Source organism: Chrysochloris asiatica, unplaced genomic scaffold (genome assembly GCF_000296735.1).
Source record: "Chrysochloris asiatica unplaced genomic scaffold, ChrAsi1.0 scaffold00033, whole genome shotgun sequence".
Taxonomy (NCBI): domain Eukaryota; kingdom Metazoa; phylum Chordata; class Mammalia; order Afrosoricida; family Chrysochloridae; genus Chrysochloris; species Chrysochloris asiatica.
In genome coordinates this window covers 19,826,703-19,841,596 of record NW_006408551.1, presented here as the reverse complement: position 1 = coordinate 19,841,596, position 14,894 = coordinate 19,826,703, and the positions used below count along the sequence as shown (strand labels likewise).

Below are 14,894 nucleotides of genomic sequence, written 5' to 3'. Positions count from 1 at the left end.
GCAAACAGGATAGGCTTTCATTTCCAGATATAAAGACATACTTGTTGTTGTTGTTAAGTGCCGTTGAGTCGGTTCTGACCCATAGCAACCCTGTCTAGGGTTTCTGAGGAGCGGATCATAGGTTTGAACCTCTGACCTTGCAGTTCAGACTTAACTTGCAGTCCAGCGCATTATCTTGAAGCACCACACCAGGACTCCAAAGCCATGCTGTGAAGCCTCAGTAATGAAAAGAGCATGAAACAGGTTCAAGAGCAAAAAGATAAAAATAAACTACTAACAACTAGAGTGTGGAGATAGCTGTTTATACATAGAAAATTCATACACGATAGTGTGGTTTAGAATTTAACTTAACCCAAAGAATTTGGTCTTTGCTCTTTGTTCTTAAGAGATATTCCCTGGAACCTTAGAAACTCCAGACCTGAAAGGTTATACTAATGAGGCAACATGGGGGGCAGGGGACAGGGCTGGTCATGTCAGAGAGACTCACCTGGTGATGGTCACTTAGTGGTAAGCAGGCCAGAGAGCCCCACCTCACTATGACTACCTCAGGGTGACTTGGCCAGAAAGACCCAACATGTATTAGCTCACCATCACCTTGTGATATGGACCAACCTCAGGAAGAGAGGCTAAAGTTTGTTTGCATTGTTATTGTTGTTGTTGTTAAGTGCCGTCAAGTGGGTTCCAACCCATAGCGACCCTGTAAAGGGTTTCCTAGGAGCTGTTGGTGAGCTTGAACAGCTGACCTTGTAGTTCAAACTGACTTTGCAGTTCAGTGCATTAACCCACAGCGCCACACCAGGACACTCCAATAAAACACCTGGATACTTAATCTCCATTAGCTTCCTGGTTGTTGAAAAACATCTGCTCCTGGGAGGGTGATATAATCTCTTTGGAAAATGAAGGTTTGCATTGGGAATCTTCCCAGACTTCTCTGTTTGTGCCTTTCCTTTATACTGATGCCACTTCCTTTATTATAAAGCTGTAATCCAAAGTATAGGAGGCCTGGTGTGGTGCTGTGAGTTAATGCACTAGACTGCAAAGTTGATTTGAACCACAAGGTCATCAGTTCAAGCACACCAGTCGTTTCTTGGAAACCCTATACAGGGTTGCTATGGGTCAAATCTGACTCGACAGCACTTAACAACAACAATCCTAAATATAATGCTTTCTGTGATTTCTGATTCATTTCATCTAATGATAAAACTGGAAGAAATAGGAGCAAACAGATCAGAAGTGATGGGGGCTAGATATCCTGAAGGGGTAGAGGGAACTCCTGACTTATTAGCCAGCTGATCCAAAGTGAGGTTGTCCTCTAGTTTTCTAAATGGTGTGACTGGCATCTGCCTATTTAGCAGCTTGAAGGATGTTATCCTTTTAACTTGTGATACTTGTTCTAGTTTTTGGTAGTTAGGGTCAGAGAAAGAAATGATGCATGGGCAGCTGGTATCCGAACTGAACAGAGAAGTGACAATTGAGGATTTAGATTTAATTTGGTTGCTATCCACAATGATAAAGGACTCACTTTACAGCCTTGGAACCCCTATGCAGGGTCTCTGTGAGTTGGAACTGACTCCATGTCACATAACCACCACCACCAGTCTGTGCTGGTGTGTCACGGTGGGATAATGCACTGGACTGCAAGGTCAGTTTGAACAGCAAGGTCAGTGGCTCCTCAGAAACCCTATACAGGGTTACTATGAGTTGGAACTGACTTGATTCCACTTAACAAAACAACAAAATTTGTGCCGGGAAGCTGGCTCACTGTTGTGCATGTAACATGTCCTCCAGATAGATGGTTGATGTCTTGAGCCCTAAAGCCTATGAACATGACTTTGGTTGAAAATAGGGTCTTTGAAAAGCAATTAAGTTTAAATTAGGGCATACCAGAGTAAGGTGGGCTCTAATCTAATCTGAATCAGTCTCTTATAAAAGATGACCAGAAACAGAGAGAAGGCAGTCATGTGACAGTATAATTATGCTACATTCTACTTATTCATGACTCCAATGATGGGAACTTAAATTGCCTCCAATTGTCTACTTTACAGACTTTGCAGCAATCTCTTCCGACCCCTTATAATGATCGTTTGTGAGAATACTTTTAGAACAGCTACTCAGGAATAGGTTCCCTTCATCGTAGGGATAAATATATTTACTTTTGTTGAATATTGCCACATTACTCTCCAGAAAGACAGCATTCATCTTTTCTCTCTTATCAGTGAGTAAAGTTTCTGTTTCCTTACATCTCCACCCATATCAGTATTAGACAACTTTCTACTTTTTCCAGTTCTTGGAGGTTTAAGTGGTATCTCGATTGTAGTTTTAATTTACATTTTTCTTCATACACTTGAAGTCACTTGTGGCTTTTACAAATTGACTATTACACATCAGCTGTCCATTTTAAATTAAACTGTGATCTCAGGCTCCCAGAAACTGTAAGAGAAGAGAAATCTCCTCTTAGGATTTTTGGCGAGTATATAGCTCTGCCAACAATCTGAGTTTGCAGTAGTAGACTACAGACAATCAATTTCTGTTCGTATAAACCACCCAGTTCGCGGCACTTTCTTAGGAAGTGAATGCACTTTTACGTAGAGAAAAATAAACCTGGATTTTCTACCTGCCAGCACTCTGGTAGTATAGTGATTACGAATAGGGCTGCTAACTTCAAGGTCAACAGTGTGAAACTACCAGTCATTCTATGGGAGAAAGATGAGCCTCTCTGCTCCCGTACAGATTTATAGCCTCGGAAACCTTATGCAGGGTCGCTATGAGTCAGAACTGACTCCACGGCACACCACCCCCACCACTACCATCTTATGCAACAATGCATTAAAGACCTGATTGTGAAAGTGAAAACCCACAAAGTAAAGAGAAGAAAAGCTAGAATATCTTTGTGATCTTAAAGTCTTGAAAAGTTCAAACCATATAAGGAAAAATAATATCTTAACTTACATCCAAGTTAAGTTGTCTGTTCAACAGATAATAAATAGAAGACAAATTGGGAGCCAAAGATGGAGCACTATCTAGAATACACATGGAACTCTTACAAATCAACAATAAAAAGATCAAAGTTCAATAGAAAAATGGGCAGCTGATGTGTAATAGTCAATTTATAAAAGCCACAAGTGACTTCAAGTGTATGAAGAAAAATGTAAATTAAAACTGCAATCAAGATACCACTTAAACCTCCAAGAACTGGAAAAAATAGAAAGTTGTCTAATACTGATATGGGTGGAGATGTAAGGAAACAGAAACCTTTACTCACTGATAAGAGAGAAAAGATGAATGCTGTCTTTCTGGAGAGTAATGTGGCAATATTCAACAAAAGTAAATATATTTATCCCTATGATGAAGGGAACCTATTCCTGAGTAGCTGTTCTAAAATATTCTCACAAACGATCATTATAAGGGGTCGGAAGAGATTGCTGCAAAGTCTGTAAAGTAGACAATTGGAGGCAATTTAAGTTTCTATCACTGGAGTGATGAATAAGTAGAATGTAGTGGGAACACACAGTGGGATGCCACATTGGACATATGAGCTGCATGCAACAACCTGGATAGATCACAAGACCATAGTCTTGAATGAAAAAAAAAAAAAAAAGAGAGAACTCTCCCACAAAATAAAATTACACACACTAAATAAAACTGAATGTTTTACAAGGATGCAAACATTCAGTAATATAGATAAAATGTATCAGAGCTATGGAAGGGATGGGTGTTTGGTGGGGAAGGAAGCAGAATAATGAAAGTGAGGACTGAAACAAGCACACACATGCATGGACCCACACATGCACACACACACACGAGTCTTGTGTGGAATAGTCAGCTGTATCTTGGACTGAGGAGCATGGGAAATTTAGACCGTTTCACCTAAGAAACGAATAAAAGTCCTATTTATCTTAGGGAGATGGACCTTTCAAAAGAATACTTTTCCTGTTGTGGGTTTTCAAGTGCCTGTCAACGTAGTTTTGCTCATGAATCTCTAAACACACAGCCATAGAGTTAGACTCACAGTGACTGTATAGAACAGAGTAGAATTCTCCCTAGGATTTCTGAGGCCATAAATCTTTAAAGGGGCAGGCAGTCTTGCCTTTCTCTTGTAGAAGGACAAGGGGGTTCCAACTATTGACCTTTCTTTTGGTTAGCAACCAGGTGCTTAACCCACTATGCCACCAGGGCTCCTTTTCATGCATTTAGTGAATTTTTATTCTTGCCTTCTACATGACAGGCATTCTCCGGGGTACAATTAGTATTCAGACTTTTGGACAAAAATGGCTATGTTGTTGTTATGTGCCATGGAGTCAGTTCTGACTCATAGCAATCCTGTACAGGGTTTCCGAGGCTGTAAATCTTTATGGGAGCAGAAAGCCTCATCTTTCTCCCATGAACAGCTAGCTGGTGGTTTCGAACTGCTGACTGTGAGGTTAGCAGTCTGATTCGTAACCACTACGCTACCAGAGCTCTTTAAAAATGGCTGTATCTCATGTAATAATAGCAAATTGCATAAGGAAGTTTCTCATCGTTATTTAGGTTCATGATTTGCCCCAAACATTTGTAATAAACAGGTTTTTATTCACTCTCTCCAATCTTCCCTTTTGCTTCTTTTCCTAAGGCCAATTCCCCAAATGTTGTTTCCTCATATCATCCTAACCCTTCACTGAAGCACTTCACCTGGGTTTGTACCAACTCACAAAATTCTCAGGATTCTACAATTATTTACTTCCCTTCTCCCAATTCCCCAGCACTCCTGACCTTAACTAGTTATGAGGAGAAACATCTGATTAAACTAATTTACACTAATTCATAGTCCCTCCCCTAGAAATAGATGAGTTATATTTTGAAAGAATATTGCCCATTTACTGAAAAGTACCTCTGATAATGAATAAACAGTTGTGGAAAGAAAATGAGTAAGTTTAGTAAGTTAGGATAAGATGATCTTGGACAGGGTGGTGAGCCCTGTCTGGATGTCTGTTCTCACAGTCAACTCCACTAAATGACTTTAGCTTTTTTCATTTCTCATTTGTCACATTATAATCAGAAGACTTATCTAAAATTTGCCTCCCTTTCCCATCTTGCTTTTAGGTGTCATTTAGAGTTTAATATGCTTTTAATAATTTAAAGTCAATTTTTACCCCTTATATTGCTTGACTGTCTTCTTCAGAAATCCATATGTGTAATAAAAACATAAGATTGTTTGAAAATGTGATTTGGAAACTTAACTTGTATGTTGCTTTGCATAAGCACACTTAAAATTTCGAAGTAAGTTCGTATCTGTTGAATCTATAATGTTTTTCCATGAAAAATGTTTGCATGGTGCTCAGCATTTTAATTTCTAAATTTAAATTGATATTGATTATAATTCAAGGAGTAAAATTTTAAGATATATTTGTATATATTGTAATTACTATAATTGCTAAAGAGTAGGTCCCCAAATGGGAAGAAAGCAGTGTTTAGACAACTCTGTTATTTTTTAAATGTAAGACTTTGCTAGGATTAAGCATGCTGCAATAGTTGAGATATAATTATTTTTAATGGACTTAACTCCAAATTGTTACTGCTTTAAAGTAGAGCATGTAAGACATGGGTTCCTTATTTCTGATCACCTCTCATGAGCTAAGAAACTGGCAGGAACATGAGTCTGTTACCAAAATGCTTACTCAGTTACTCTAGGAGATCAAAGACTATTATGCTGAATCGAGAATCTATGAAGACGAGGCAAGTTTTTTTCTTTGAAAAACTATGTAGAGTTTAGAAAATTTCTGGGATTTATCTGTGAGAGCATCCTTTGGGTCCTCATGGTGACGTTTTAGGGAAACACTTGCATCTTAAAGTGGGAAGAATAGAAGACGTAGCTTTGTGGGCTCCTGTGGTGGTTAGGTAGTTCTCAGAACACAATACTGGAAATTAGATTATTGCTGATGTCATATTTTTCATACACACACACAAATTAGTGTCCTGGGGGCTATAAAAGCAGCAACTTTCACCATTCACATCACAAGAAGAGTTGTTGAAACAGGTAAATGTTTCAGCAAACTTGGTATATTGGGTTTGTTTGGTTTGATACTTCTTGACTAATTTTTTTCCTTATGTTATTTCTATCTTTTGTTCTCACGGTACTAGGTTCTTCTCCCCTAACCTCCAGTCGCTCAAGTTTGAGTTGTCTACGATGTCTGTCCGGCAGAAGTCTGTGAGTGCTTCCCTGATGGGGACCCTGGCCAGCTGCCTGCTGCTCATTGCTCTGTGGGTGCAGGGAGGGGCAGCTGCGCCCATCAGTTCCCACTGCAGGCTCAGCAAAGACGACTTCCAGCAGCCCTATTTCACCAACTATACCTTCATGCTGGCAAAGGAGGTACTCCTCTCAAATTCGCTTTCCCATTTTATTTACTTGAAGCCTAAATACTTCATATCATTTTTTTCATAGTATTTCTAAAGTCTTCAGACACTCAACACTTGTCCCTACTGGAAGACCACAGATAGTTTTCTGTCTACCTTTATAGACTCTTTGGAGAACTGGTTTTACCAGAAGAACTTCCATTTTGGCCTTTAGAATATATAACATTGAGGTTTATCCAAAAATGAGCCATTTGGTAGTCCATCTAAGGATTTCTTTTCCCCTTTATTCTTTAATACATTCAATTAAACTCATACATATACCTGAATTGGTTGTTTAGACTTCCTGGAATTGATCTGGAGAGAGGGGCTGGGGTACTCACAGACTTTTCTTCTGTCTCCTCAATGTCCATGTACTTGGCTGTTTCTTCTTTTCCAGGCTAGTTTGGCAGATAACAACACTGATGTTTGCCTCATTGATCTTCAACTGTTCCATGGAGTCCATGTAAGCCTAGTCAACATCAGCAGGATTTGGTGCCAGCTGCGGTTATTTGAAGGGTGGTGATGATGGTGTGGGTGTTCTAAGGATGTCTGCCAATTGTGATCACCACTGTTTTACTTGGGCTTTGTAGACAAGTGAGCACTGCTATCTGATGAAGCAGGTGCTGAATTTCATCCTTGAAGAAGTGCTGCTTCCCCAACCTGATAGATTTCAGCCGTATATGAAGGAGGTGATATCTTTCCTGAGCAGACTCAGCAGCAATCTAAGCCGATGCGTAAGTTCTTCTCCCAGCATAAGCTCACCCACTCTTAGCTGCTTTCCTTCCTTCTCTCCTTCCATTTAAGGCCCCCTTCCCTGCCTTAACTTCTACTTTTCCCTTCCTCCTTCTTTAGCCCCTCTATTCCCAGGATGCTGGCAGTAAGCGGTTCCTCAGCAACACTCTTGCCAAGAGTAGTTTGGAATAAGACAGTGTTTGTTTGTTTTTGCTTTAATTGAGTCACATTTTGAATTTATGGTGTGGTGAATGAGACCAAAAATTACAAATTCAGAAAAAATTTATTGTCACTAGAAATTAGCAACTCAGGTCATGTGTGATGAGGAAGTTATTGGGGGCTTTAAAGTAAACAACCTAGAAGAAGAAATGGACTCACTGAGTTAAAGCTGTTGGAGGAGGGGATGAGAAAGAAAAGGAAAGTAAAAAAGAAGAAAGTGGATGTTTAATGTTCAGAGTGAGTGTATGGAGACTGCTGTCCTTTTTGATGTCATGGGAAGTGACAGGGTTAGAGGTGTGTGAACTGGATGCTTCTGAACAAGTTACACCATGAGACAGGTTTTGATTGGAATGGGCAACCTACTGTTCATCAATGATGTTTATGTACTTTTCTGGTTCTGAGGACATATTTTTGATGAGGTACAATTTGTGCTTTATTCCTTAGAGAATTTGCATAGAAACCACTCAACTTTTCCACAAATTGAAACCTCAGTAGGTTTTCCTACAATTGAAGAGAGGTCCCATGTAAAGGAAGTGACTGGATTTTGATGTCTAAGGGAATTAAAGAGCTCCAGAAATCTAGGTCACTCTGGAAATCTAGGTCACTGCGGGCAATATTACTAAGAGCTTTTAATTCCAAGTGCATTGTAAAGTGCCTCAGATAGGAAGGCCGAGGTTCAGTAAGTAAGCTTCAGTATGACCACATTGAAATAGTTCTCTTGCTTTCATTTTACAGCATATTCAGGGTGATGGTCAGCATATTCGGAGCAAAGTGCAAACACTGGCAGACACAGTGAAAAAGGTACTACCGATAACTATTAATGCTAAGTTGTTAAATTGGAGAGACATGTTGTCTGTCTTTTCTTTCTTTTTTCTACTCTGTGACTTCTATTTGATTCTACTAGCAGGTTGATTGTTTAGGTGCAAATGTATGTAGATATGTCTATATATGTATACACCAACTTCTAAAATTTGCAAATGATAGAATTCTAGAACTTTCTGGAAACTTAAGTCATGTAGTCATTACCCCATCATCTTGAGATGACTAGTGGCAGAACCAGGAATAGAATGCAGGTCTCTTGAATTCTAGACCAAGCAGAAATATGTTGTCTTAGTATTATCAGTTCTTAGGGAAATGTCAGTTTCCTATTGACTCACGTAATATGAGAAAAATTTGTTTAAAAGTAGGAAAGTGCTTGGGGCAAATTTATTTTGAAGTGTTTGAAGACCTTAATTAGATAACTTAAATTTGGAGACAGAAGCTTAAACAACAATTAAAAAATGGCTGGATTTGCACATAAGGAAAATTTCTGTAATGACTGAAATAGATTTTCTTAATGTAATATCTAGCAGATATCAATTTTAGTTCATAAAAACTAATTTTTAGACTCAGAATTTTTTTTTTTTTTTTTTTTTTACAATTTCAAATAAAGTGAAAACATTAGCAAAGGTTGATTTATTTTAGTGAAAAGAAAATCCAAATTGGAATTTATTACTTCTCTCTTTTTCCTCTTTCTAGTTTTCTACCTCCTTCCCTCAACAAATCCATAGTGAGAATCTCCCTCTCATGGACCAGTGCAGGTTTTCATAGAGAATGATATTCTCAGGTGGTCTAGTTGGGGATCAGAAACAACACTAGAAGACCCAGATGATCTATTGTGACCCACGCAAAAAACAGAGGAATGTTTAAACCAGTTGCTCTCTGTATGTATGTATGTTAAGTGCCGTCGAGTCGGTTCCGACCCATAGCGACCCTGTACAGGGTTTCCGAGGGTGTAAATCCTTACGGGAGTAGAAAGCCTCATCTTTCTCCCACGGAGCGACTGGTAGTTTCGAACCGCTGACCTTTAGGTTCACAGCCCGATTCGTAACCACTACGCTACCAGAGCTCTCTAGGTGATCCTAATTCATGGAGATCCCAAGTGTATGTTAGAGCAGAACTGTGCTCCATAGATTTTTCACTGAATGATTTTTCAGAAGTATATCTCCGGGTCTTTTTTCTAATGTGCTGCTGGGTGGATATGAACCCCTACCTTTTCATTTAAGAGTACTAATGGTTTGCACCATCCTGGGATTCTGAGGAATGATAAGTAGCCAAGAAAGGGATGCTCTTGCAAACCAGTGTAGTTTAAACTCTCAGAAATATTAGAAACACAAAGGTTCTAATTGGTGGAATTTTCAGCACCTAATTTAATCTCATTTTCTTCCATTTTAAGTCTTTATATATGTAATATATCTATGAGTATATTAATTTTTTCCAAGTATAATTTAATGAGCTCTGGTACCTTAGTGGTTACGAATCAGGATGCGAACCTTAAGGTCAGCAGTTCGAAACTACCAGCTGCTCCGCAGGAGAAAGATGAGGCTTTCTGCTCCCGTAAAGATTTATAGCCTTGGAAACACTGTACAGGGTCGCTATGGGTCAGAACCAACTCAATAGCACTTAACAACAACAACAACAACATAATTTAATGAACATAATTATTTCTTCCTTTCATAATTTAAGGTTTTGAAGTTTTTCATTATAAGGAGCAATTTTCTGGTTACAAACCTGCTCCTTAGATACAGAGGGCTGAATATTAGCATGCTATATAGCCAGGGAGTGTTTCATATTTTTGTGTTTAAAAATATACTGATAACAGCTTATTGTATTGTCTTTATAAAAGAGAAGTGAGACATTTAATGGTGCTTTGTATGGGGAAACAAGTTTTTAAACCTTTAATCAAATCTCAGAAAGAATCAAGTTTCATATTGGTTATGTAGAAGCCTGTGCTTTTTCCCCCCTGTGGCCCCAGAAAGAGAGAAAGTTATTTAGAGAAAACTACCCCCAAACCCCAAATGGAGTCCTGGTGTGATGCTGTAAGCGAATGCGCCAGACTGCAAAGTCATTTGAACTGCAAGGTCGGTGGTTCAAGCTCACCAGCTGCTCCTTGGAAACCCTATACAGGGTCATTATGGGTCGTAACCAACTCGATGGCACTTCACAACAACAATAAACCCCCAAACCCAAACCCAAACCCACTACCATCGAGTTGACTCTGATCATAGCAACATAGAGGACAACATGGAACTGCTCCCTAGGGTTTCCAAGGCTGCAACTAGGAGCAGACTGACTTATCTTTCTGCCCTGGTCAGCTGGTGGGTTTGAAATGCTGATGTTTGGGTTAGCAGTCATATGCTTTAAGCCACTGAGCCACCAGGGCTCCTGGAGAAAGCTCATTAGGATTAAAAACTGGTCAGAGCTGTCTGAAGTGAGAGATATTAGTCCTCATGTCACTGGAGATAAAAGGGTATGAAGGTAGGGCTAGGTGAGTTTAAAAATTCTCTATAGTCTTGAAAGTCTTTGAAATATTAAAAAAAAATCCTGTTTCATAATGTCAAAGGAAGCATGCAAAAGTAGGGTCGTGAAAGAAAGGAGGAGCAGAAAGGAGAACAGAGTAGAGGGGACAATGATGGCTTACGATTTTGTTCTTGAACTACTCTAGCACACATTTACTAGATGAAGTTTAGTAGAGGAGACTTTGAGCTTGACTTTGATAGTCTCATCTGTGTACTGTTTGAAAGAGAAAAAGACTCAATGTTAAGACCTATATCTGACTCTCTTTTAATTAAAGCAAATGGAAAGGGCTTATTTGGTACTTTTCCTATAAAAGTGACACCTTTTTTCGTTTGTCAAGAAGATGAGAACAGATAAGGCTGAAGTTGTATGGTTTTGATTTAGGTTGTCTGAGCTGAGATTTCATAGAGTGTTTTGGGACCATGATGCAGGGCAAGTCATTAATGAACCCAAGTCTCAGTGTAACTTTGATATGCTTGCTTGGGTTAGGAAAGGGGTGGGCAACCCTCTGCCTGGGTTTTAAGCAGCCTCATTAATGTGAGGTACAGTTGAAATGATGCCTGCTGGTACCCGCTAACTTCCAATAGCCATGGTTTTACGGTCTTTGACAAGTCATGTTATACTCTTTACTAAATGGGTGTTTTTATTATTGTGTTTTTCAAAAGGCTACAACTTGATTTGTGTCTCTAGCAACCTAATGACACCACCTCACTTTAATTTGTTCTTCTTTGCAAAACACGGTGCAAATGCTCAAACGCTTTTGTGTTCTTATTCTACAGCTTGGAGAGAGTGGAGAGATTAAAGCAATTGGAGAAGTGGGTTTGCTGTTCACCTTCCTGAAAAATGCCTGTGTCTGACCAGAGCAAAGCTGGAAGAGGAATCGTTAACCTTCTTGCCTGTTAGAAATAACAATAAGATTCACGCTTTTATTTTTAGCTGAAAGAAAAATGGAACATCAAATTTCACCATCATGGGTGGATTCTAAATGAACCCTTGCTTAGCTTAAAAAGAACACAATATCACTTTTGTCTATATTTCAAGCATAAAGAGATTTACTGATAGTATTTAATTGTAGTTTGTATCTTATACACAGAAAATATTTTAGTTTTTAAGCAGTTGTCTATTTTTGCAAAAAAGATAGCTTCCCTAACAAATATCATATATTTATTAATTAATTAATTATTATAATTATGTATTTTATTTAAACCATTTTATTAATTTGAACTTATTTATGGAAATATCTTATATTGCTACTTGATTTAAAGATTATTATTAATATTTATGACAATAATTATGGAGGTATATGTTTTATGACCTCAATAAATACTTTGATTTCCTAAATCTTGTAGTTCTGTGATTTTTTTTTTTTTTCTCTTAAAATCATCTTTATCTAAAGATTTCCATTTGCTAGCTGGGGCAAGAAAGTCATACAAATGATATTATTCTTCACTCTAAGTAAGTGAGATGGTGGTTGTGTCTTGTGGAATTGGTTCCGACTCATAGCGACCCTGTACAAGATTTCCGAGGCTGTAAATCTTTATGGGAAAAGAAAGCCTCATCTTTCTCCCACAGAACAGCTGGTAGTTTTGAACTGGTGACTTTGTGGCTCACAGCCTGATACATAACACTATGCTATAGTGACTACTATTATCCATATTTCAAAGAAGAAAAATTGAACAGAGAAATATTGCATAACTATAAGTTGTTGACCCTTATAGAACCAGGTATTTCTGATTTCAAGACTCTTTGCTATGTTGTTTATGTAGATGTATTGCATTGATTCAACATGTAACTGAATTTTTTTTTTTTAGATCAGGAAGTTAAAAATAATTTATTTACATCATTAGCAGTTTGTAGATAAAAGAAAGGGATGACATGGCTGGGGAGAAATAGATGCAGTTTTATTGTTGTTGAACTGCTTTAGTTCTTTTGTGGCATTCTTCATTGTTCGGTAAGTCAGGCAATACAATAAGAGAGAGCTGACTGTGTTTCTGGAATCTTCTCTAATAGTGGAGCATAGCACTGATAGAGAAGTATTGTGCGTGGAAGATGGCCATGCTGTTATGAAGCACACTGAGAGAGATAAAGTTGTATCTACTTAATATTTGTACAGTGGTACAGATAATAGTGCCATACTATGAGCCCCTCAGGTTGGAAGGCACTCAAAACACTACTGGAGAAGAGCTGCCTCCTCAAAGTAGAGTTGACTGTGATGATGTGAATGGAGTAAAGCTTTCATTTACTGATGGGACACAACTCAAAATGAAGAGAAACCACTGTAAACATCCATTAATAATCAGATCATGGAATGTATGAAACTTGGAAAACTAGAAGTTCTCAAAAATTAAATAGAATGTATGAATATCGATCTCGTACCAGCCGCTCCACGGGAGAAAGATGAGACTTTCTACTCCCGTAAAGATTTACACCCCCGGAAACCCTGTACAGGGTTGCTATGGGTCAGACCCGACTCGATGGCACTTAACAACAACAACAACAACAACAGGCATTAGCGAGCTGAAATGGACTGGTATTGACCATTTTGAATCTGACAATCACATGGTTAACTATGCCAGGAATGACAAATTGAAAAGGAATGGCATCACATTTATCATCAAAAAGAACATTTCAAGATTTATCTTGAAGTACAATGCTGTCTGTAACAGAATAGTATACATATGCCTACAAGGGACACCACTTAATTACAACTATTATTCAAATTGAAGCACCAACCACTAAAGCCAATAATGATGAAACTGAAGCATTCTATTAACTTCTTCGGTTTGAAATTCATCAAACTTGCAATCAAGATGTATTGATAATTACTGGTGATTGGAATGTAAAGGTTTGAAACAAAGAGTAAGGATCAGTTGTTGGGAAATATGGCCTTGGTGATACAAATGATGCAGAAGATCCATGATAGAATTTTGCAAGACCAATGACTTCTTCATTGCAAATACCCTATTTAAGCAACATAAAAGATGACGATACACATAAATCCCATCAGGTAGAATACACAGAAATCAAATAGACTATATCTTTGGAAAAAGACAGTGGAAAAGCTACATATCATCAGTTAAAACAAGGCCAGGAGCAGACTGTGGAAAATACCATCAATTGCTCATATGCAAATTCAGACTGAAACTGAAGAAAATCAAAACAAGTCTACAAGAGCTAAAATATAACCTTGAATATATTCTACCTGGATTTAGAAATCATCTCAAGAACAGATTTTATGAGTTAGGCACTAATGACAGACACTAATGACCGAAAACCAAAAGAGTTGTGGGATGACATCAAGAACATCATACAGGAAGAAAGCAAAAGATGATTAAGAAGACAAGAAATCAGGAAAAGACCAAAATGGATTTCAGAAGAGACTCTGAAACTTGTTCTCTAGCATAGAGATGCTAAAGCATATGAAAGCAATGAGGAGATAAAAGAGCTGAATAGAAAATTTCGAAGGGCAGCCCGAAAAGATAAAGTCAAGTTTTTCAATGAAATGTGCAAAGATCTTAAGCCATGGGAACTGAAGAAAAAATTCAAGTTCTGACTTGAAATATTAAAGGATTCTATGGGCAAAATATTGAATTATGCAAAGATGGAAGGAATATACACAGTCACTGTACCAAAAAGAAATGATGGATGTTCAACCATTTCAAGAGGTAGCATATGATCCAGAGTCAATGATAATGAAGGAAGAAATTCAAGGTGCACTGAAGGCATTGGCAAAGAACAAGGCTCCAAGAATTGATAGAATACAAACTGAGATCTTTCAACAAACGGATGCAACACTGGAGATACACATCATCTATGCCAAGAAATTTGGAAGACAGCCATTTGGCCAACTGATTGGAAAAGACCCATATCTGTGCCCATTCCAAAGAGAGGTGACCCAAAGGAATGTGGAAATCATTGGACAATATCATTAATACAGCATGCACATGAAATTTTTCTAGAGATAATTCAAAAACAGCAACACTAGTTCATCGACAGAGAATCTCCAGAGATTCAAGTTGGAGTCAGATGAGGATGCAGAACAAAGGATACCATTGCTGATGCCAGATGGATGAAAGTACAGAATACCAAAAAGATGTTTACCTGTGCTTTACTGACACTCAGTAAAACTATTGACAACATTGTGGCGAATGAGTATCCCGGAACACTTACTTATGCTAATGAGGAATCTGTACATAGACCAAGAAGCAGTTGTTTGAATAGAACAAGGGAACACTGAG

The 14,894-nt window shown here is 38.2% G+C and overlaps 1 protein-coding gene across 1 annotated transcript; it reads left to right on the top strand.

The window, feature by feature from the left end:
• The first annotated feature begins 6,163 nt into the window (after positions 1 to 6,163).
• On the top strand, positions 6,164 to 11,513 carry IL22 (interleukin 22). The gene is made up of 5 exons (XM_006859534.1): positions 6,164 to 6,346; positions 6,767 to 6,832; positions 6,960 to 7,103; positions 8,056 to 8,121; positions 11,436 to 11,513. Exons 1-5 carry the CDS (start codon positions 6,164 to 6,166, stop codon positions 11,511 to 11,513), a joined length of 537 nt encoding a protein of 178 aa, XP_006859596.1.
• The last annotated feature ends 3,381 nt before the right edge of the window (positions 11,514 to 14,894 follow it).